Consider the following 22,290-nt stretch of genomic DNA (forward strand, 5'->3'; position numbering starts at 1 on the left):
AATGCATAAATTACCTTTGAATCAGAGGGGATGGATTTGGTGAATTATAATAAAAGTTGAAGGTGTGGATAAGGCTAAGTATAAGTTCATGCAGAGTCAAACAAAGGATATGGGGATGATTAGCTAATTTTATCAGTGTTAAGGTAATATTCAGCTATTAATATTGATGAAGAAGTAGAAATGATGAAATAAACATTGCTTAAGGAGAGATCAGTGATGTTTCTGGTAGTCCTGTAAGTTATGGGCCAAGATATCCATAATAGAGGAGGCATTTACCATCTTGCAGGGTTGTAAAATGAAGAATCTAAATTTAGATTGTTATAGATCTGTTGAAAGGTTATCCGTGATTCTACTCATACCAGGATCAAGAGAAATAAACAGCAGGTGATTCCTGGCAAGCAATCACGTGTACTATAATAAAGGCAGATAAGAATAAATCTGTTTAATTTACAGATACTCTCATATAAAAGATTCAATTTTTGAAGTTCAGATTCTGAAGGAAATTCAAATTAGGGAGAAATATCTGAATCAGTTGATGTGTTCAAAGTAGTGACATTCACTGTGAATTGCATAGCACATTTTATGAGTGGAGATAGGTTTGTGACACTGTGATATTTAATCTGAACAAAATAAAAGGTCCCCAGTGTGACACTGGAGATATTGTTAAATGATGATTATGACATTGTTTTGAAAAATGAGTTCATATGGAACCCAATAAAGTAATAAACATGTAAACTTTGTTTTATAGATATTTACTTTTGTCATTAAGCAATAGATTAATTCAAATAATACTCCTTAAATGGCTACTGTGAGCCACAGGCCAGGAATATGCAATGGAATACAAAAACAGTTTCTTTTCTCACATAGTTTATTGTCTGATGGAGCATTGGAAAATAATCAAAGAATCACTAAGTACATGTGTAATTACAAACTCTGGTTAATGACATAAAGAAATGTAGTGATATATATCAGATTATGACAGAAAGACCTCAGCTAGAGTCAGAGCCTTTTCTTGGACAGGGCATTGATGATGGAATCTAAAAGATGAGGAGGAATTAACTAAGAGGAGGGTCCTCCTAGGGGCATTCCAGGCAAATGAACAACACGTGCTCAGGCCAAGTAACAGGAAGGATATGTCATCAAGTTTAAAAAAAGATCTAGAGGAGTTGAAATAGAGAGCAATGGCAAAGGGAGTAGAAACCAGGTATGGAGAGACGGCACTAGCAGCTTGCTCTTTATCTTAGGAATGGTAAACAAGTAAATTGACTAAAGAATGTTGGGAAGATTATCTGTGTCTATGGTTACAACATAGGGAATAGTTTGGAAGTAAGAATAGACGTGAGATAGGAAGGAGGTATTTCAACAGTTCAGAGGAAGGCTACTAGGATTTTGGGATAAGATATTAATGGTGGAGATAAAGTGAAGTAAATATATTCAAGAGATAAAACTTGGAAAGGAGGTGGTGAGGGACAGGGAAGGGGGGTAGATAGTGGGGCCAGGATAATGTAAAGGCAGGAACTAATGACATGGATTCCTAGATTGTATAACAGGAGGAAAGACAGAACCACAAAGTACAATCAAAAAACAACTCTGTGCAGAACAGATGAGGTCTTCACTTTTAGGAAAGGAATTTTTGCCATCTTCATTACCACGGCCTTACTTTTTCAGTTATACAATATACTTAAATTTTAAAAGAGGAAAATAATGCCAATGTCAAAAGATAAAAAATTTTAAGAAGCTAACAACATTGTCATTCTGAATCAAAAGCAACGAAATCAAAATATAAAAATCTAGAAAAATTCATGAAACATTTGTTAAAAATAAAAAATATCTACACATATTATATTATATTATAAACACATATTATATTATAAACTTGGGCAAATGAGCAAATGCATTTTATGGTTTTTGAGGCCTACCAGCCACTGCCCCACTATTTCAGTAGCAATACAGAACAGTATAAAGGTTCAGTAACTTTTCAAAAGCATTAAGCATCTGATTTTGTGGTTCAAATAAAAATTCTATTGATTATTTTTATTGATTGTTGATTATTTTTTATGAGATTCATAAATGGTTAGCAATGGTAGGATTCTTAGTCATGAAAGAATGCGGGATATTTCATGTTATCATTTGCTACTGAGTAAATGCATTTTGAGTGAAAATCAAAACAATTTCCTTGTTAAATATGGAAGCCAGGGTATGACTCTTGTAGCTTCACTTTAAATTATGAGTGGCAAATTCATAGGTTTCTTACAGCCAAGTAATGACTTGCTGGATTTTCAATGCAGGGAGAAAAGGGTCCCCAGGGTCCGGCAGGGAGGGACGGAGTACAGGGCCCTGTGGGTCTCCCGGGGCCTGCGGGACCTGCTGGCTCCCCTGGAGAAGATGGAGACAAGGTGAGTACTCTTTATTTAGGTTAGTACAAACTGTGAAAAATAAATTTTTTCTCAAAAATCCTAGATATAATCTTTCTTAGGATTAGATGTAAAATCTAAAGATATATTTTCAAAGTTTCAATATAGCTTTCTTGTGCTCAGAAGTTTTATTTTAGGGGCTTAGAATTAGAATTCTCCTGTGAAATAGTATGTGGGATCTAAACAAGACAAGAACAAAGGTAGTGAGAAAAATTAGCAGATGCCAAAAACTCTTATCTGTTTTTAATGTTTCTCAGATAAATGTGAAATTAATTAGTTGAATATATTTAACCATGGTGTCTTGGATATTGTAGAGTTAAATTTTAAGAATGAGCTGCATACATATTTGATAATCCTGTACTTCTCTATTTTTTACAAATGTGTAAGTGGAGATTCTAAGCTCTTGATTTTAAATGTATAGCTGTGTTGTGTTTGAATTGAATATACTTTCTAGCATTACTGTGAAATTATACAACAAAATTTGTTAACCAGTGTGCTTATAATGCATTATACTTTAGCAGTTGGAAAACTAGGAGAAAAATAAATTGATTTTTGATTAATGTGTAATTATATTTTTATATAAATCAGTATATTTCCATTATCAGTTTATACTGGTGATATTTCAGACAAAATTGATTTTGTGAATTGGAAATCCCAGCTGTAGTATTCCTCAGAGTTCAGTTGACTTTTGCTTTTCTGTCTGCTAATCAATTCTAAACAGCAATATTAGTCAATACAGGAGAGTGACTTTTCCAATTTAAATAGTAACATTAAATACTAGCACATAATTTAGTCATAAGATGATAGTGATCATAACACAATGGCAGGTATGGCATATTAGATATAAATTTTAACTCAAATATTTCAAATTCAGGGTGAAATTGGTGAACCAGGACAAAAAGGCAGCAAGGGTGACAAAGGAGAAAACGTGAGTTTCTTACTTCTTATTGAGGTGGCGTTATTAATTTAATTTCTTTTGCTATTAACCATGGATATTTTTTCATATTACTATTTCCTTATGTCTCCCTATAATATTACTACTATATTACCTCTGTGGTAACTATTCAGTTTGAGATCCGGTCAATTCTAATAAAACCTCTTTTCAAACTTTTGTGTTAAGAAATGAAATAATTAAAACCTTAAAACCTCAGAATGAGACTAAGCTATCTGCAATTTTTCCCTCCACTGCTTTTACATTGTTGGTTCAAATACCATATGGTTTATAGACAGGTAACATCTTTGTGTTGCTGTGAAAAAGATATTGACCTAGTGGAAACCTGAAGGGTGCCCTGGTAGTCCCTCAACCACATCTCCAGAGCCTGTGCTTCAAACATTCTACCCAATGTGTGGCAGTTTTAAGAAAAAGAGTAGTACAATCTCATGACTCTAGTGTCTGGATCTTCTATAGTGCCTGATTGTGTAAAAAAAAAAAAGAAAAGGACAGTTAAGAAAATATGTTTATGCATGGAAGACTCATAAAGCTACTGAAATCTATTGCTTAGAATAAGGAGTTCTGGTTTACTGAATACATAACACTGAATTTGCATGTGTTTACATATGAGGAAAATTCCAGGTTTTCATATATCATTACTTTCTGTCTATATAGAATTCCCCACAACCTATTTTTCTTTTAGAAAAAACTTTCTCGTGTCTCTTTTTGACACATAGATATTTCACTAAAGAAATCTGGTATTTTGAAAATTTTCAAGTGTGAAACTTTGGCATGATTTATAAATATTAGCATAGAAATCCTTTTTAAAATATCAGCAGTATTACAGATGAGAATGTTTTCAATAACTGCCAATTTAAAAGTGATTGCAAGTAAGCAAGTCTGAGGCTCAAGAAGTAAAATAAATAATGATTGACTGCACTAAATGCAAAATCCTTTTTCCCCAAGAACTGTATAGATGCTTAATAGATTTTGATCAGTCAAATGTTCCGTACTATATAACTGAGGCTCTTCTGGCTTCAGTTTCAAATTTACTGGTTTTTATCTCACTTCAGGGTCCTCCTGGTCCCCCAGGTCTTCAAGGTCCAGTTGGTGCCCCTGGAATTGCTGTAAGTGTTCCTCTTTGTTCAGCAAATCTTAAGCCCTTACTGTTCTCTGATTAGATAGATCATGAACTGTCACATAACCAGTCGATTTCATGTGGTAATAGGTTTTTTTGTAGGCTTAACATTGAATCAAGTTTAAATTATCTAATATAGGTAGCCAAGTTGATCTTTATAAGCAAAGAACACTGTGACTTCATTGGAAGATAGCTAATAACCAGTTGGGAAGTACTTAATTTGTAGGAAATTCTGAACATTATTTTCCCTTGTTACATAGCTCTTACTTCACTTGGTAAAAATGAGAAAAGTCAAAATCAGTCATATTCCATAATCAAATAATATAAAGCAAAACAAACTTATCTGCTGTATATTTGCAGCAGATAATGTAAATTTTACCTACTTATTACTTGGTTGCTTATAATAGACCAACTTTGATTAAAAGAGAAATGATTATATTTTTATGATGTCTTATGGCAGATTAATGATTTTTCCAGTTTGTGATCATTTGTATTGGTCTTCCCTAGGGAGGTGATGGTGAGCCCGGTCCCAGAGGTCAGCAGGGGATGTTTGGACAAAAAGGTGATGAGGGTGCCAGAGGTTTCCCAGGACCTCCTGGTCCCATAGGTCTTCAGGTGAGATGTTTTCTGCATTGCACACCCTGTCATTCCCACTTACTTCTCACACCAGGTTTTCTGGTGGATGTAAAACAAAGCACAGGTCCTTTTTTCTATCTAGAAACTTGGTTTTTAAGTATAATGACCATTTTACTTAAACATATATCTGAACTTTAACTGCTTTTTACCAATTACTATTAATTTTTCTGAAACTACATCAGCCCTGGTTTCTGCTTCTGGAGATTATTTAGACCCACCTTAGGTTTAATACTGCTTTTCTTCATTCTCATTGTATATGGAAAATGAATGACAAGCTTCTTTAAGTGTATATTTAAAAGCACAGTGTTAGAAAGCTTCTTTCACATCTCATAGCAGGAAAATTAGTATTCCAGATGGCTAGCAGAAACTAAGAGCCTTTTGAGAAACAGCAAACTGTTAATCGCAACTGGGGCTTCTCAGGTGGTGCTAGTGGTAAAAGACCTTCCTGCCAGTGAAGTAGACCCAAGAGACTGGTTCCATCTCTGGATGGGGAAGATCCCCTGGAGTGGGAAATGGTTTTCACTCCAGTATTCTTGCCTGTACAATTCCAGGGACAGAGGAGCCGGTGGGCTAGTCCATGAGGCCGCAAAGTCAGACACGACTAAGTGACTGAGCTTGCGCGCACACACACACACACACACACAAAATTGTAACTATTAACAGAATTTGCCAACAACAAATGTTAATCAATGAGGTAAAATGGGCTTCCCTTCCCTGGTGGCTCAGACCATAAATAATCTACGTATCATGTAGAAGATTGGGTTCTAGCCCTGGGTCAGGAAGATTCCCCTGGAGAAGCGAATGTCTACCCACTCCGGTATTTTTGCCTGTACAATTCTATAAACAGAGGATGCTGGCAGGCTACAATCCATGGGGTCACAAAGAGTCAGGAAGGACCTAGTGACTAACACTTTCACAATAGGTAAAATAAACAAATTAACATTCAGTTCAGTTCAGCCGCTCAGTCATGTCCGATTCTGCAACCCCATGGACTGCAACACACCAGTTTTCCCTGTCCATAACCAACTCCTGGAGCTTGCTCAAACTCATGTCCATTGAGTCGGTGATGCCATCCAACCATCTCATCCTGTGTCATCCCCTTCTCCTCTGCCTTCAATCTTTCCCAGCATCAGGGTCTTTTCCAATGAATCAGTTCTTCCCATTAGGTGGCCAAAGTATTGGAGCTTCAGCTCCAATCATTTAAATAATTTAAATGATTAAAATAATCTTTAAAATAACTTCTTATATTTAGAATTATAATTTGTATTTTAGTAAGCCCATTAGGAAGTATTACATTCTAAAACAAGAAATTGTCTTTAAATATAGCTTATAACTGGGTTCTTAGGCAAAACATTGCATAGTAGATAGTTAACTGCTTCCTACAAACTGTGGAAACGTCTGGCTTTCTTCTGCCACTTGCTTATTTGATACTTACCTAGTGATTCTCTAAAAGATCATAAAATTTTGTTTTAAATGATATTTGGGTACATATGGATATTAGTTATGCCACATTAGCAATTTTAGAAATGATTAAATCACCTAGTTCATAATAATGTTTAATATTAAGTACCTTATTATGTATAGAATTATGTTACATTATTAAAATATAACAATTATTGTTATAGCCCTCAATGGATGTCTACCAGTGAACATAATATTGTAATTTTCTACATTTTTTTATTGCCAAAATAGTTCCTTTTCAACTTGGGTAGTATAAAAGAGTCATATCATATTTTCATTTAACCCTTTTATTCTTATTGCTATTGTTTAGTTGCTAAGTTGTGTCCAACTCTTTGCGACCCCATGGACTGTAACCCACCAGGCTCCTCTGTCCATGGGATTTTGCAGGCAAGAATACTGGAGAGGGTTGTCATTTCCTTCTCCAGGGGATCTTCCCAACCCAGGGATTGAACTCGGGTCTCCTGCATGGGCAGGCGGATTCTTTACCTCTGAGAAAGCAGGGAAGCCACATTTATACTTATTATATGATAATAAATAAGCAATCCTGAGCAATATATATCAGTATATGTGAGCAGCACATATATTTGAAAATAACAAGGCATTAGAAATTAGATTGCTGATGTATATATTACCATTCATTTTCTGCTTGTTCAGTTAACTGATTATTCTGAATTCTATAAGGTCGTAATTAAGAAATTCAGTTCTCATGATTTAAAAAGGTACCTTGTAACTTATATTTACAAAATATTATATTTTAAAAAGCCTTCATTTACACAGAGTAAGAAATATGATCTTTGATGAAGGTGACTCAAGAAATCAATTCCCCCCAAAATTGATTATATTTTCCCAGAGTACCTCTTTAAATCAGGAATCTGAAAAGATGCTAATGTAATTAACATGCTCACAATTGCATCTTGCATCCTTTAATTGAGTCTTTGTGGCAGAATAGATGTTAGCAATTATATTAGACATAAATAATAAAAATGTAGTAGTCGCTTACTATTTGTCTACAAATGAAGAACACATATAGAATGAGAGCTCTTGGCCTGAATTCATTTGTTTCATCATTTAAGAGGTAAATGATTTTAAATTAACAGACCTTATAGCAGAATCTCTCTATGCATAAATTACCCCTTAGGAAAGAGCTGTGACATTGAAAACTGATTAACACTGGAGTGCCATTTTGCACGTTTAGTTGCCGCAAGAAAAGCATTTGACTCATTGTGTTTCTACTAATTTGAATAATAAGAATATTCTGTCTAAACTTGGGGCTTCCCTGATAACTCAGTTGGTAAAGAATAACCCCGCAATGCAGGAGACCCTGGTTCAATTACTGAGTCAGGAAGATCTGCTGGAGAAGAGATAGGCTACCCACTCCAGTATTCTCAGGCTTCCCTTGTGGCTCAACTGTAAAGAATCCGTCTGCAATGCGGAAGAACTTGAACTATAATCAAACTTCATAAAAAGAGATAAATATTTCAGTATTTTTCTATTGGGTGGTTTCTACTGAACTAATATCAATAATAATATATGCATAAATAAAAATGGCAATGCAGACTAGGCGTGTTATAGAAATACAATTATGAACTAATATTTATATAACATTCAATTTGGAGATCATAAATCAGATGCACTGTACACTACAGTTGGTGGGAGATAAGGAATGTGATTGTTAATTTATGTGGTGTTTGTAAGAGCTTAATTATGTTTACGTTGTAATGCTTACTACTTAAGGAAATGAGCTTAAGCTGAAACGTTTATTTCATCTGTGTTAAAAATCTACTTGTCTTTTTAAGAATTTGAGTTCATGTTCTCCATCAATGAATTAGAATCTCCTTGGTTGTGGATCTTGGAACCTAACATTTTGGTGACCTCTTTCAGATTATTTTTAAGCAGGATATAATTGGAAACACTACCTGGCTATTTCCTCTTAGGAACTTCTTTAGTAATTCTAGAAGCTAGCATCAGTTGATGATAACCATTTAGGAAGTACATATGATAGGCTATTTTCCTAGACATCTAACTTGCAAATGAGAAAAAAAATAAATGAAATTCTGGTATATGTTGTTATAAATCAGTAATTAAGATTTCCTCATACAAATGAATATATAGAACATTAAAAAGTTTACAAATACACTCAGTAAAGTATCCTCTCTCCAAACTGAGAATCATATGGAGTTGGTACATCACAAAAACAATTTAATGGCTTATTCCCAGCATTTAAAAACTGAAATATAATAAGGATAAAGATATCAAATATCATCTATCCAAGATTACTTTTTTTCCTTTTTTTAAATTTATTTATTTTAATTGGAAACTAATTACTTTACAATATTGTAGTGGGTTTTGCCATACATTGACATGAATCAACTATGGGTGTACATGTGTTCCCCATCCTGAACCCCTCTCCCACGTCCCTCCCCAGCCCATCCCCCTGGGTCATCCCAGTGCACCAGCCCTGGGCACCCTGTCTCATGAATCGAATCTGGACTGGCGGTCTGTTTCACATATGATAATATACATATTTCAGTGCTATTCTCTCAGATCATCCCACCCTCGCTCTCTCCCATGGAGTCCAATAGACTGTTCTATACATCTGTGTCTCCTTAGCTGTCCCGAATATAGGGTTATCTTTACAGTTCTTCTAAGTTCCATATATAGGCATTAGTATACAGTATGGTTTTTTTCTTTCTGACTTACTTCACTCCGTATAATAGACTCCAGTCTCATCCACCTCATGAGAACTGATTCAAATGTATTCTTTTTAATGGCTGAGTAATAGTCCATCGTGCATATGTACCACAGCTTTCTTATCCATTAGTCTGCTGATGGGCACATGTACACCCATGGCTGATTCATGTGAATGTATGGCAAAAACCACTACAATAATGTAAAGTAATTAGCTTCCAATTAATATTAATTAATTAAAAAATAAATTCAAAATTTCATTAAAATCTCAATTTTTCCGTGATGCTCTGCCAGTTGTTAGAGACAAAAGATTGACCTGAAAGAGCAATGTCCAATGAGTTCAGTTCCGTTCAGTTGCTCAGTCGTGTCCGACTCTTTGCCACCCTATGGACTGCAACACACCAGGCTTCCATGTCCGGCACCAACTCCTGAAGCTTACTCAAACTCATATCCATTGAGTCAGTGATGCCATCCAACCATCTTATCCTCTATCGTCCCCTTCTCCTCCCACCTTCAATCTTTCCCAGCATCAGGGTCTTTTCCAGTGAGTCAGTTCTTCACATCAGGTGGCCAAAGTACTGGAGTTTCAGCTTCAGCATCAGTCCTTCCAATGAATATTCAGGACTGATTTTCTTTAGGATTGTCTGGTTGGATCTCCTTGCAGTCCAAGGGACTCTCAAGAGTCTTCTCCAACACCACAGTTCAAAAGCATCAATTCTTCTGTGCTCAGCTTTCTTTATAGTGCAAGTCTCACATCCATATATGACTACTGAAAAAATCATAGCCTTGATTAGACAGACCTTTTTTGGCAAAGTAATGTCTCTGCTTTTGGCAAAGTATTGTCTATGCTGTCTAGGTTGGTCATAGCTTTTCTTCCAAGGAGCACGTGTCTTTTAATTTCATGGCTGCAGTCACCATCTGAAGTGATTTTGGCAATCTTGATTCCAGCTTGTGCTACATCCAGCCCATCATTTTTCAAGATATATTCTGCATATAAGTTAAATAAGCAGGGTGACAATATACAACCTTGACATCCCATGAGTATAAGTATGCAAACAAGTGGTACAAATGTGTTTTTAAGTATATGATTCAAATGTGTACAAAGTTTTGTAATATAAAAGAGGAAATATAAACAGATATGCTGGGAGAATTAGGAAAATCAAGAGGGAGTACAGTAATTTTTTTTTGCTGGCCCATAAGGATAGGGCCAGGTGAAATCTGAGTGCAGCTGCTCTGATTTTATTCAATAGCATAGGACCTCTCCTAAAGCTATTACACTACAACTGAACATAAAGGAAATAGATTTGAGTGAATAAAGGAAGTATAATATATCAGGTCTCATGGCCTTATGAGTTTTTAAGATCCAGAAGTGGAATTAACAGGTCAAGAGTTCAGAAGATATTTGTAACCCTGGACATATATTGGATGGAATATTTATTTTCAAAGGAGTTTTGTCTAACTGTTCCTATCTATAAAATCCTCACCAGGATAAGGTGTCCTAAAATAATTTGGAACAAGATTTTTCAAAAACATTTTTGCAGTGTTAATTCCATATACTACTCATAAAAGATGGAGAAAATGATTAGGTATTTATAAATTCTCAGAACAAATTATGTGTTTAGTTCTTGTAATTGAAATCAAAAAGTATAATACTACTCAAAGTGTGAATTTTGTGAATGTACATATATGATTCCCTAATATTTAGTCAATATTTGCATTATATGTATTTTGACAGATGATAGCTTATGAGTCTTAATTCCGTGTTCTTATTTAGCTGTATTTAACTTTGAATTCTATACGAGAAATTGGACAAATATTTCTTTTTAAATACATGAATGAATTTTACTGTTTCTCTATTTATATTTTCTTAGGGTCTTCCAGGCCCACCTGGTGAAAAAGGAGAAAATGGGGATGTTGGTCCCATGGTAAGTTTTTATTTTCTAGAATTGATGTATATTGTGAATTTCCACATTACTTGTATCTTTCTCAAGGTTTATTAATATGAACAAAGTAGTCCTAAAGGTAATGACTTTTCAGATTGTTGCCTCCCTGTTCCTCACCCAGACTTGCACCTGACACTTTTAAAGTTTCTCTCACTGTCTTGAATATTTCTCTATCTTTCCTTTTTCTCTGTTTGGAATAATGTTGTGCACACATATGACACATTCTTTGGTTGATGTATTGTTATATCTGTTTTATTTCTCTGTGTATGTATTGTTAGGTATATATAAACTGCTACACTTTGGGTTTTTTTTTAGTCTTTAGCTTTAACTCTGGCCTTTGATGTGAAACAGGTAAATAATAGATAATAGTTACCCAGGATTTGGGTAACTAACAAATGTTAACACACTATTAAAAATTAATTATACTTTGAAACAAATTCTTAATTTAATGAGGGATTTTATCTTAATCAGAATGCTTTGGCATAATAATATGCAATTATTGATTCTGGATTTTTGCTCTAAATTTAATATTTCAGCTAAAAATTTAAAATACATATATTTGTTGATCAAGAACTATTTTTGTAAGGAAAAAAATAAGCCAGGGTCATTGACATCTATAATGGAATGAATACATTTCCTAATTGCTCTTTCCCTTTGATAAACATTGCCTCCAATATTTGCTTCCTTCAAAATACATATTTTGATAATCTTATACTTACATCTTAGATTTTATAAGGAACAAAAAACATAAACATTGCCCATTCAAAAAAATTAATTAATACCCTAAACAGTTTCAGCTGCATAGCAAGCTTCTCTCTGAATACTCTTGCTATGGTCTGCTGAATCAGTAATACATTCTCTCTGACTTATGGTGATAGCTAATAGCTAATAGTCAACCATGACATGAGAATAAATTGTGACCTCTAAAGAAGTACTAATGCCCTGGGATTTACTACAGATGAATTTAAACACAGTCTTGAAGTAAGGGGTTCTGGCCATCAGTATTTTACAAAATTTGTCCAAAGGTAATTTTAATGCATAGTCAGGAGCAAGAACCTTTATTTAAGGATGACAACTAAACAGTTAATCTTATTCCAGTTCTAGCATATATAACATGAGAGCTGGCATTAAAAAAGTAAAAATATACAAATAAAAAATATAGAATTAATGAATTCTAAATCTACTCAAGCACTGTTTGTTTTCCCAACTTTATGTCCACTTTATACTCTGGCATTCTAGTATATTCTGGCATATAATATTTTAGTTGTATTATGAATTCATTGTACTGGATAGTATAATAGACTTTTATAATTTTTAATTAAATTGTTCTTCTTGCAGTTCTGATTTCCCCATATCTATGTGTAAAGAAGCATTTGCTAACATGATGTATCCATCAAGAATGACTTACAACCCTGATATGCTTTATGACTTTGATTTGGCAGGCTGAAGCTTCTTTTTGTTTTCTCAATCACAAAATGAAAATATCAGGAATGCATTTGAGTTCGGTCTTCATAAACATTAATATTCTTCTCTTACAGGGTCCACCTGGTCCTCCAGGCCCAAGAGGTCCTCAAGGTCCTAATGGAGCTGATGTAAGACTGTGAAATATGTTAGTTATTTTGGAGTTATATAGATATTATGTAATGGCAGGTAGTATTTAAAATACGGTGGGGATAATTATTACACTCCTTTGAAATGTTTACATGAACAGTAGCTCAAGGGTCATTTACTCACTCCATTTTATTTAAAGGAAAAGAAAGGCTTTGTAGGGAGCTAGTTCCTACAAATATTAATATAATATGGGTACAAAGTTTACATGCAATATATATTTAGTGAGAAATATATATTGAGTGAAAAATATTCACTAAAGTACTGCATTGTTCAGTTCAAATTACTGTCTTGCACATAATAATTCTACACTGCTGCTGAATTGTTTCAGATTTAACCCTTTATCTTTTACAACTGCTTGAGGAGATGGTTTGTAATTGCCTTGACTATACTAGCTTAGGTCTGTGTTCCAAACATCCTTTATCTAAAAGTTTTGCAATTTTGTATTTTCTTCTGTAGAATATATCAGAGTAACATGGGCATGATAATATATGTACTTCTTACCCTGTAAAAAAATGTTTCCTCTTAATTGTATAAATGATCTCCCCCAAGCTTGACTGTTGACTGACTGTTCTAATATTATAGGAATGTAATGTCATATTTATCTTATTGTTACTATTAACAAATTTATAGATTTTGGTGTTCTGTTTCCATTTGACTTTCCCTTTTCACAAAGAGCAAGTTATTTATTCTTGTCTTTATTGCTCGTCTGTTATTCCTGGTTTTAATTCTGGCAGGCCAGAACTAGGTAAAATAAATTACATGCAGATGTAATAATAAAAATGCTTTTAGGTTTTAATTCTCCTAAGTAATTTAAAGACTAAGAGATGGTTTATATTGTTTTTGCATGGATTGTAGTATTCTTAATCAGTCATATTTTGATCCACTAAGAAAATCTGCAAAACCATCCTCTAAATCTGATCTACTCAATTGGCTGAGAGATGGAAATTATGTTCCAAGTATCAACTGACATGACTAGAGTTGGAAAGTCTTCTGCTTTATCTCCAGAATTCTGGTGCATTTGAAAATCAATTTAAAATAATTAAATTATTTGCTATCCAGTACATTTGACAATTCCATAAAGTTCATCATCTTGTCTCATCTTTCAAATGACTTGAGATATTCTTGCACATATTTCTCTCTTTGAGAACAAGTGGATGTGTGTTTATGAATTTATATCTTATTACAAGAGTAAGGATAACTGTATTCCCTTTCTTACACCACAGGGACCACAAGGACCCCCAGGATCCATTGGCTCAGTTGGTGGTGTTGGAGAAAAGGTAAGGGATGCAGTGATAGACAGTTACGGCAGCAAGAATTTGGGACTTTAATAATATCAGTTAGTATTTTAAGTGCTTATAATAGTTGTGTCTTTCTAAATGTTTTGCACGTATTTATATCATCTTCTGTGATAGTTAAATAAATTAAAAGTAAAATGACTTAGAGGTGTAACATTTTTTATTGCCAGTCATGGTGCTGAGTGGTGTAAATGGATTACTCCTTATAATTAACACAACCACCCCACGATGATAATATTTTATCCACATATTTAGGTTGAGTGAGCAGAATATTGAGAATATCAGTAATTTCATCAAGGTTTTGTCAATAGAAAGTGACTAAATCAAGATCCACTTTAACCCAGGTATATTTGATTAGACCGTGTCTGTAGCAACATTCTAGTGAAAATAGAAGAGATTGGTTGATGCAGCTCACTTAAACGGGAGAAAAGAATCCTTCACAATACAAAAGAATTAATCATTCATTTGGTCATATTTGGAGTTGTATTTTCATTACTAATTGAGCTTCCTTGGTGGTTCAGACAGTAAAGAGTCTGCCTGCAGTGCAGGAGACCCGGGTTCAATCCCTGGGTTGGAAAGATCCCTTGGAGAAGGAAATGGCAACCCACTCCAGTATTCTTGCCTGGAAATCCCATGGATGGAGGAGCCTGGCAGGCTACAGTCCATGGGGTTGCAAAGAGTCGGACACAACTGAGCGACTTCAATTTACTTTATTTTTTCATTAGTAATACTATGTCTTTGGCACTTTTCAAAATAGTTGGCATTGATATAGTATCTGGGCTCTGAATAGTTTCCCTTTATCATGAAAATGATTTTATTTAAAATATCTGCTTTTCCTTTTTATAAAAATGATAAAATGATTCTTTGATTTGTTATTTATACATTCACTCTGATTTCTTAAAAGAACTTTCAAAAAAATTAACATTGATATTGCTTTACTAAAAAAATAAATTCTTCGTCAGTTTGAGGCGTAGAAATGTCATGCCATAAATTACGCAGTGGAAAAAATTTAGAAATTTCCTGTGTTTGTTTCAGTTTTGATAATAAATATCAGAAGTATAGACTTATCCTAATCATAAAAGTGATTCTGTTGTTTAGTCTCAAAAATTTTGATGCATCATATATTATACTCATTGATTTATTTTTGTTAAAAGATTTAGTCCTCAGAAAAGATATGTAATTGGTTGAGAATCTAGTACTTTAGTGTTTATTTCTTCCCAACACCCACATTCTAGCATTTTGATTATAATTAATTTTATATAATTGCCTATTTAAATAGTTTCTTAATTACTAAATTAGAAATATTTAAAAGTTATTATCTAATTCTTCCCCTGGAGAAGGAAATGGCAACCCCCTCCAGTATTCTTGCCTGGGGAATCCCATGGACAGCAGAGCCTGGTGGGCTGCAGCTCATGGAGTTGCAAAGAGTCAAACACCATGAGTGAGCGACTAATACTTTCACTTTCATCTAATTCTTACTTCATAAGAAGGCTAGTGCTTTAATTCTGATTGACTAACTCTTGGTTTATATTCTTAAATTTTAAGTTTCTGTTTTAAAAAATGCAGATAAATTGAGAATGGAATTGATAGAACCTTTTCTTTGAGTTGAGTTGTCATAGGAAGACTAACAGAAGAGAAGACTGCTATCTGATGGTATCACAGTAATAGACAGATGAAGGTAGCCCACACCTTTCCTCTTTCTTCCTTTTGCATCATCTTCTTTTGGTTCTAATACTGAACAAATAATTGTGAGGACTAGTCTCTAATTTTAGTTTTCTGCCCATATGGCAAATTCTAAAACCATTTTACAACTTTTTCAACTTATTTTGTTTCCTAAAGCTTTTGGGTACAGTGGGAATACTGTTAAGTACTTAAGTTGCTTCTTTAATGGTTTTATCCTCTGCCCTACTCTAGAAGATAAGCATGGATGCCAGATGTTTGGAGCTTTGGGAAATTCCCTTCCCATACTGTTTCCATTTGCTTAAAGTCTATGTGGTAACATCTGGCCACTTTTGCATCTTCATAGAATAATTCGGTCAATCAAGATAGGTGTTTGACTTCTTACAATTAAAACATCTAAATTTGTTGTACTAAAAAAAAACAGAGTTTTATTTGTCTCTGTTTAAAAACTTTTCTATGTGACAGCAAGATAGAAATAAAATCCTAATTTTCTTTTCTTTTCTTCAGAATCTAGAGTATAGATTCTGGCTATACTTTGAATCTAGGGTGTACTTTGATGTAGATTATAGATTTTTGAGATCGAATCTGATTTGATTTTAATGCTTTCTCACTTTTATGCTGGAAATTTATTTTCAGTCCCAAATTCAACAGGAAAAAGAAAAGCTAAGCTACTTTAGTCATGCTGCACTTTGCTTAAATAAATTTAACTTGTTTTCTGTGTAATATATATTTGCTATAGATGGATTTTGTACTTTAGTGTTTTCCTCAAAACAATGAATGCATGTTTTATGAATTTAGACAGAGTAATTTGCTGTCCCTTCTGAAGGGGGCTTTAATCTGAACAAGTGTGTTACAGAATGGGATAAAATGGTTAAATGATAAGTAATAATAAATGTATAATCTACCACCTCTTTCATATGCCAGTGGTCTTCATAGAATTTACATTATTGTAAATATACTACTATTACTTAGAATAAGCATGGTTAGCCTTGTTGATAGTAGAAATATTTAATTTGTATAATCCAGTCTTGTTACACTGTTTTATTGCTTTACTTGTAATCTTGTTCCAATCCCTTTTCAATTTTAAATGGGACCTTTAAAGATAATATCATCTTAAGTAATTGCTATTTATATTGTGCACATTTGTCTATACTGTAACCAAAAATGTAATTTTCATATATATTTAGTCATACTGCTACATATTAGATCTCTAGAACTTATTCATCTTGAGTATCTGAAATTTTGAACCCTTTGACTAACATCTCCCCATGGCTCCCAATCTCCAACCCCCAGTGACCACCAATGTACTCTCTGCTTGAGTGAGCTTGGCTTTTTTAAATTCCATCTGATTGAGGTTATGCAGTATATTATATACATTCTATATATAACAAATTTAATATGGACATTTTACAGTTGATTTGAATGGCAAGCCGCTTAAGTTTTTTCAAAGATGTGAATAATGACTCTTAAAATATTACCTACATTTTATTCCATCATCCTGGGATTGATGAATGATTCATTGCTTTGGAAATAATGTAAATATAATATTTTACTTGTAAAGTTTATTCAAGATAATTGGAAATATTTTCTACTTATCTTGAGAGAAAGTAATTTATACACAATAATAGTACTAATAAATTCTTAGAAAGTACTTGATATCTTCCCTCATTATGCAGACAATTGCAAAAGTTAAAATATGTGCATATTCTCAAAGAATAAGAAATTGTGTACACAAAATAGTCTCTCCTTTGGAATTATGTTTATATTTGATTTCAAACCAATTCATGAACAGAGGGTTTGTGCCAGGAACATTAGAAATAGCTAAGTTAAAAATTAAAGGAAATTCAGGCCTCATTTTTTTTTAAATTAGAATAATTTTTACTTCAGATTTTCTAGTACTGCAAGTTTTGTATAGAAACATGCATGGCACATCAATGTACTGTATTACTTCACTTGAATGATTACTTGAACAGAATATTATGTTTGTATGCATTTCTAAGTATGAGGAGTTAATAACAGACTTTCACAAGAGAAAACCTATTAGTCTAGGAGGTTTATTTATTATTCCACTGAGTCAGAAAATAGCCATCCATATCTATATGTGGAAATCATAAAAACTACCTATATATTTGGAGAAGTATATATACTGGAGAAGGAAATATATATACACACACACACACACACACACAGGAGAGGGAAATGGCAACCCACTCCAGCATTCTTGCCTGGAGAATTCCATGGATGGAGGAGCCTGGCAGGCTATAGTCCATGGGATTGCAAAAGGGTCAGTCATGACCTAGTGACTTAACTATATATATATATATGTATATATATATATATGCACACACATATATATACATATAGACTCAAAAGGAGAAATTTTAATTAGTATCTAAGTATCAATATGCATATTACAAATAGTCTTTTTGTATTTATAGCTCCACTTTAGACCTCTTCAGACCTCTACTAACTAATTTTATAGGATTATCAAAATACTACCAAATTGTTTGATTAGAGCAATTTAATATTTTAGAAAGAAAACATTTTTAAATTGTTTAATCCATAAACTTAATTGTAATGTGAATATTGATGCAACACAATACACAGTTTTTCGGAAACATGTGAATGTCTGTTTTGTGTGGTTTGGTGGTAACTTGGCTTAATGTTCTGGCTATTAACTAACTGATGAGAATTGTAGCATCCAGCATATTCAGTTCTATTAATATCTCCCCAGTTGTGAGAAATAAAGTATTAAGGTCAGTAACTGAAAAAGTTTCTTCTTTTTATCAAAGCTGTCCCTGCTTTTTAAACAACATAATGAGTTAAGGGCTAGTTTAAAGTGTCATAGTCATCATTGAAGGCAGTTTTACAAATGTAAAACATCGTTTCTGTGTTCTGATAACTCATTTCCCTTCTTTACAGGGTGAACCAGGAGAAGCAGGGAACCCAGGGCCTCCTGGGGAAGCAGGCACAGGTGTAAGTGCTGGCTTATTGTCAATATAGTGTTTCAGGGATAAGATATTTCTTTCAGAGTATTTTAAACATGGAACTTAACTCCTAGATGCGATTCAGTTGCTTGGTTTCCCTTTCCAATCCATTAAGAATCATCACAAATGCAGAGCCTTTTTATTTAATAATTTTGCCTATCTTCTGCATATTTTTGACTCACACAGAAATTTAAAAAATATTACATGTGCATAAGTTAGAGCATTAAGAACTGTAAGATATTTATTGCACATATCTTTGGTGGACTATCCACAAAAGAAATGAACAAACCCTGCTACATCAAGTGATTATATATGAATTGTATTAGGATTGTACTATTCTAGCTTAGATTGGTTTAAGCTGAGGGTGACCTTGACTTCCTGAAAACATTTGGCCATGTCTGGAGACATTTTTGGTTGTCACTCTTGGAGGAAGGATAACTGCTGGCATCTACGTAATAAGCACCTGGATGGTGTTAAACATCTTGCAATGCAGGAGACAAGCTCCCACAGCAGAGAAGTGCCTGACCTAATATGCTGAGGTTAAGAAGCTGTTTTAAAACTTGTAAGAGAATCAATTGTTTTTCTTATGTTGTGTAGGGTCCCAAAGGAGAAAGAGGAGAGAAAGGAGAAGCTGGTCCACCAGGTGCTGCTGGACCTCCTGGTGTTAAGGGACCGCCAGGTGACGATGGCCCTAAGGGTAATCCGGTGAGTGACCTTGGTCCTCTTTAAAGTGACATCTGTGGCAAAGCTACTTGAAACTTTTCATAGAAAGACTCAAAATCATGAGACTTTGACCCATAGTTGGTGAGGCTAACTTTTCTTCATTTTATATATTCATAAGCATTCTCAATTCGTATCATTTTTTTTTTTTTGCTATTCTTTGTTTTAATTATTTTTTTCCATTTATTTTTATTAGTTGGAGGCTAATTACTTTACAATATTGTAGTGGTTTTTGCCATATATTGACATGAATGAGCCATGGATTTACATGTATTCCCCATCCCGATCCCCCCTTCCGCCTCCCTCCCCCACCCCATCCCTCTGGGTCTTCCCAGTGCACCAGCCCTGAGCACTTGTCTCGTGCATCCAACCTGGGCTGGTCATCTGTTTCACCCTTGATAATATACATGTTTCGATGCTGTTCTCTCATAACATCCCACCCTCGCCTTCTCCCACAGAGTCCAAAAGTCTGTTCTGTACATCTGTGTCTCTTTTTCTGTTTTGCATATAGGGTTATCATTACCATCTTTCTAAATTCCATATATCATATCATTTCAAACAATTTTTCTGCAGGAGAAGAGAGATATTTTGTATGGTTTTGCCATGACTTTTACCTCTTAAGTTTCAGAATATCATGACTTTATATGAAACTATTTTTATTATTTCCTTTTAAAACATTATCTTAGGGTCCTGTTGGTTTTCCTGGAGATCCTGGTCCCCCTGGTGAGCCTGGCCCTGCAGTAAGTATCATGAGAAAACAAAAGAATTATTTTTATGAGGAATCTTCCCAGTTAATAATTAAAGAAAAGCCTTAATTACTTCAGTGGATCCCCACAATTAGGAAGAAAAGACAGATGTAAACTGTAGCCACATGTACCAGAACAAAAATTTGTATATTTGAAAACTATTAGACTTGCATTATGGCAGAAAGTGAAGAGGAACTAAAAAGCCTCTTGATGAAAGTGAAAGAGGAGAGTGAAAAATTTGGCTTAAAGCTCAACATTCAGAACACTAAGATCATGGCATCTGGTCCCATCACCTCATGGGAAATAGATGGGGAGACAGTGGAAACAGTGACAGACTTTATTTTTTGGCTCCAAAATCACTGCAGATGGTGACTGCAGCCATGAAATTAAAAGATGCTTACTCCTTGGAAAGAAAGTTATGACCAACCTAGATAGCATATCAAAAAGCAGAGCCATTACTTTGCCAACAAAAGTCCATCTGGTCAAGGCTATGGTTTTTCCAGTGGTCATGTATGGATGTGAGAGTTGGACTGTGAAGAAAGCTGAGTGCCGAAAAATTGATGCTTTTGAACTGTGGTGTTGGAGAAGACTCTTGAGAGTCCCTTGGACTGCAAGGAGATCCAACCAGTCCATCCTAAAGGAGATCAGTCCTGGGTGTTCATTGGAAGGACTGATGCTGAAGCTGAAACTCCAATACTTTGGCCACCTGATGCGAAGAGTTGACTCATTGGAAAAGACCCTGGTGCTGGGAGGGATTGGGGGCAGGAGGAGAAGGGGACAACAGAGGATGAGATGGCTGGATGGCATCACTGACTCTATGGGCATGGGTTTGGATAAACTCTGGGAGTTGGTGATGGACAGGAAGGCCTGGCATGCTGCGATTCATGGGGTCGCAAATAGTCGGACCCGACTGAGCAATTGAACTGCACTGAACTGAGACTTGCATTGCATGATTATTATTATCTCTTCATTGGGTTAGTGTTCCAGAGTTTGTTGGGTTGTACATTTTAATTATCTGAGTAGCAGTATTACTTTTCTTTCAAAATTACAGGAGTTCTGCTTTTACCTTGGTCTATTCTAAAATCCAGATATCTCAAATTGCATCATATTTGTTCATAGTTAAAGGATGCACTCTTCTTGTATAATAATTATATCTTCCCCTTTCTTTATATTCAGAACATACTATATATTTTTTAATTTCATATGGGAGAAATTTCATAAATTTTATAGTAAAAGATTCTATAATTCTTAAAGAAAACAACTGAAAGAATATAATGATACTCTTGTCTATCTAAGCTGGTACATCATATCTTTTTTTTTTTTCTGATAAAAGTGAGTTAATAGTGAGAAATACCTGGGTTCATTTTCTTTTGCTGATTATAGGGTCAAGATGGTGTTGGTGGTGACAAGGGTGAAGATGGAGATCCTGGACAACCGGTAAGTAAGAACACTATTTTATTTAGTCTCTGCAGAGTCTCAAGATATTTTAAAGAAGTAATCAGGCTCTCAAAAGCATAGCTAAATGTACACATATTTTTCTTAATGAATTATCAGTCATATTTGAACTCCAGTTTAAATTCAGTCTTCCATGGAATGTTTCTTACTTGATACGATTTAAGAAATATAAGCACAGCCTTTGTAATAAAAACTAAAGCTGTATCATAATAGTGATTTTGTCACACCAGATCACATTCAACTATCTCTCCCATTGTGTTAAATGGAAAATCATTTTAAAGTCACAAGTGAGACTTAGATGAAGAAAATGAGGTTATCAGCCTATTATTAGGATGAATTACTTCAATTTCTAACCTAAAGGAACTCAGCATTATTGGACTATTTTTTTTAATTTTTAATTTGGGAAATTAATGTAGCTTCGGCCACATGTGGTTATTTAAGGAGGAAGTAAGGAGGATGCTTACTTAAGTAGGAGTGAAAGACAAACTGCACTCAACATAACTTTGTCTCTAGAGTCATATCCACTGGATGTTTGCAGTCAAAGATATATAGGTTTATTTTGTGTGAATAAGACTTGTGGGTCAT

At 34.3% G+C, this 22,290-nt stretch overlaps 1 protein-coding gene across 6 annotated transcripts in view; it reads left to right on the plus strand.

The window, feature by feature from the left end:
* COL11A1 (collagen type XI alpha 1 chain) overlaps nucleotides 1-22,290 on the plus strand; it is a 210,379-nt gene that overhangs the window by 157,754 nt on the left and 30,335 nt on the right. For all 6 annotated transcript variants that reach the window (XM_043875927.1, XM_043875926.1, XM_043875928.1 and 3 more), the window contains 11 exons: nucleotides 2,289-2,396; nucleotides 3,289-3,342; nucleotides 4,419-4,472; nucleotides 4,991-5,098; nucleotides 11,140-11,193; nucleotides 12,750-12,803; nucleotides 14,046-14,099; nucleotides 18,720-18,773; nucleotides 19,382-19,489; nucleotides 20,191-20,244; nucleotides 21,634-21,687. In XM_043875927.1, coding sequence (XP_043731862.1) covers nucleotides 2,289-2,396; nucleotides 3,289-3,342; nucleotides 4,419-4,472; nucleotides 4,991-5,098; nucleotides 11,140-11,193; nucleotides 12,750-12,803; nucleotides 14,046-14,099; nucleotides 18,720-18,773; nucleotides 19,382-19,489; nucleotides 20,191-20,244; nucleotides 21,634-21,687 — 756 coding nt within the window. The remainder of the gene's footprint in view (nucleotides 1-2,288; nucleotides 2,397-3,288; nucleotides 3,343-4,418; nucleotides 4,473-4,990; nucleotides 5,099-11,139; nucleotides 11,194-12,749; nucleotides 12,804-14,045; nucleotides 14,100-18,719; nucleotides 18,774-19,381; nucleotides 19,490-20,190; nucleotides 20,245-21,633; nucleotides 21,688-22,290) is intronic.

This window comes from Cervus elaphus, chromosome 20 (assembly GCF_910594005.1).
Source record: "Cervus elaphus chromosome 20, mCerEla1.1, whole genome shotgun sequence".
NCBI classification, from domain to species: Eukaryota; Metazoa; Chordata; class Mammalia; order Artiodactyla; family Cervidae; genus Cervus; species Cervus elaphus.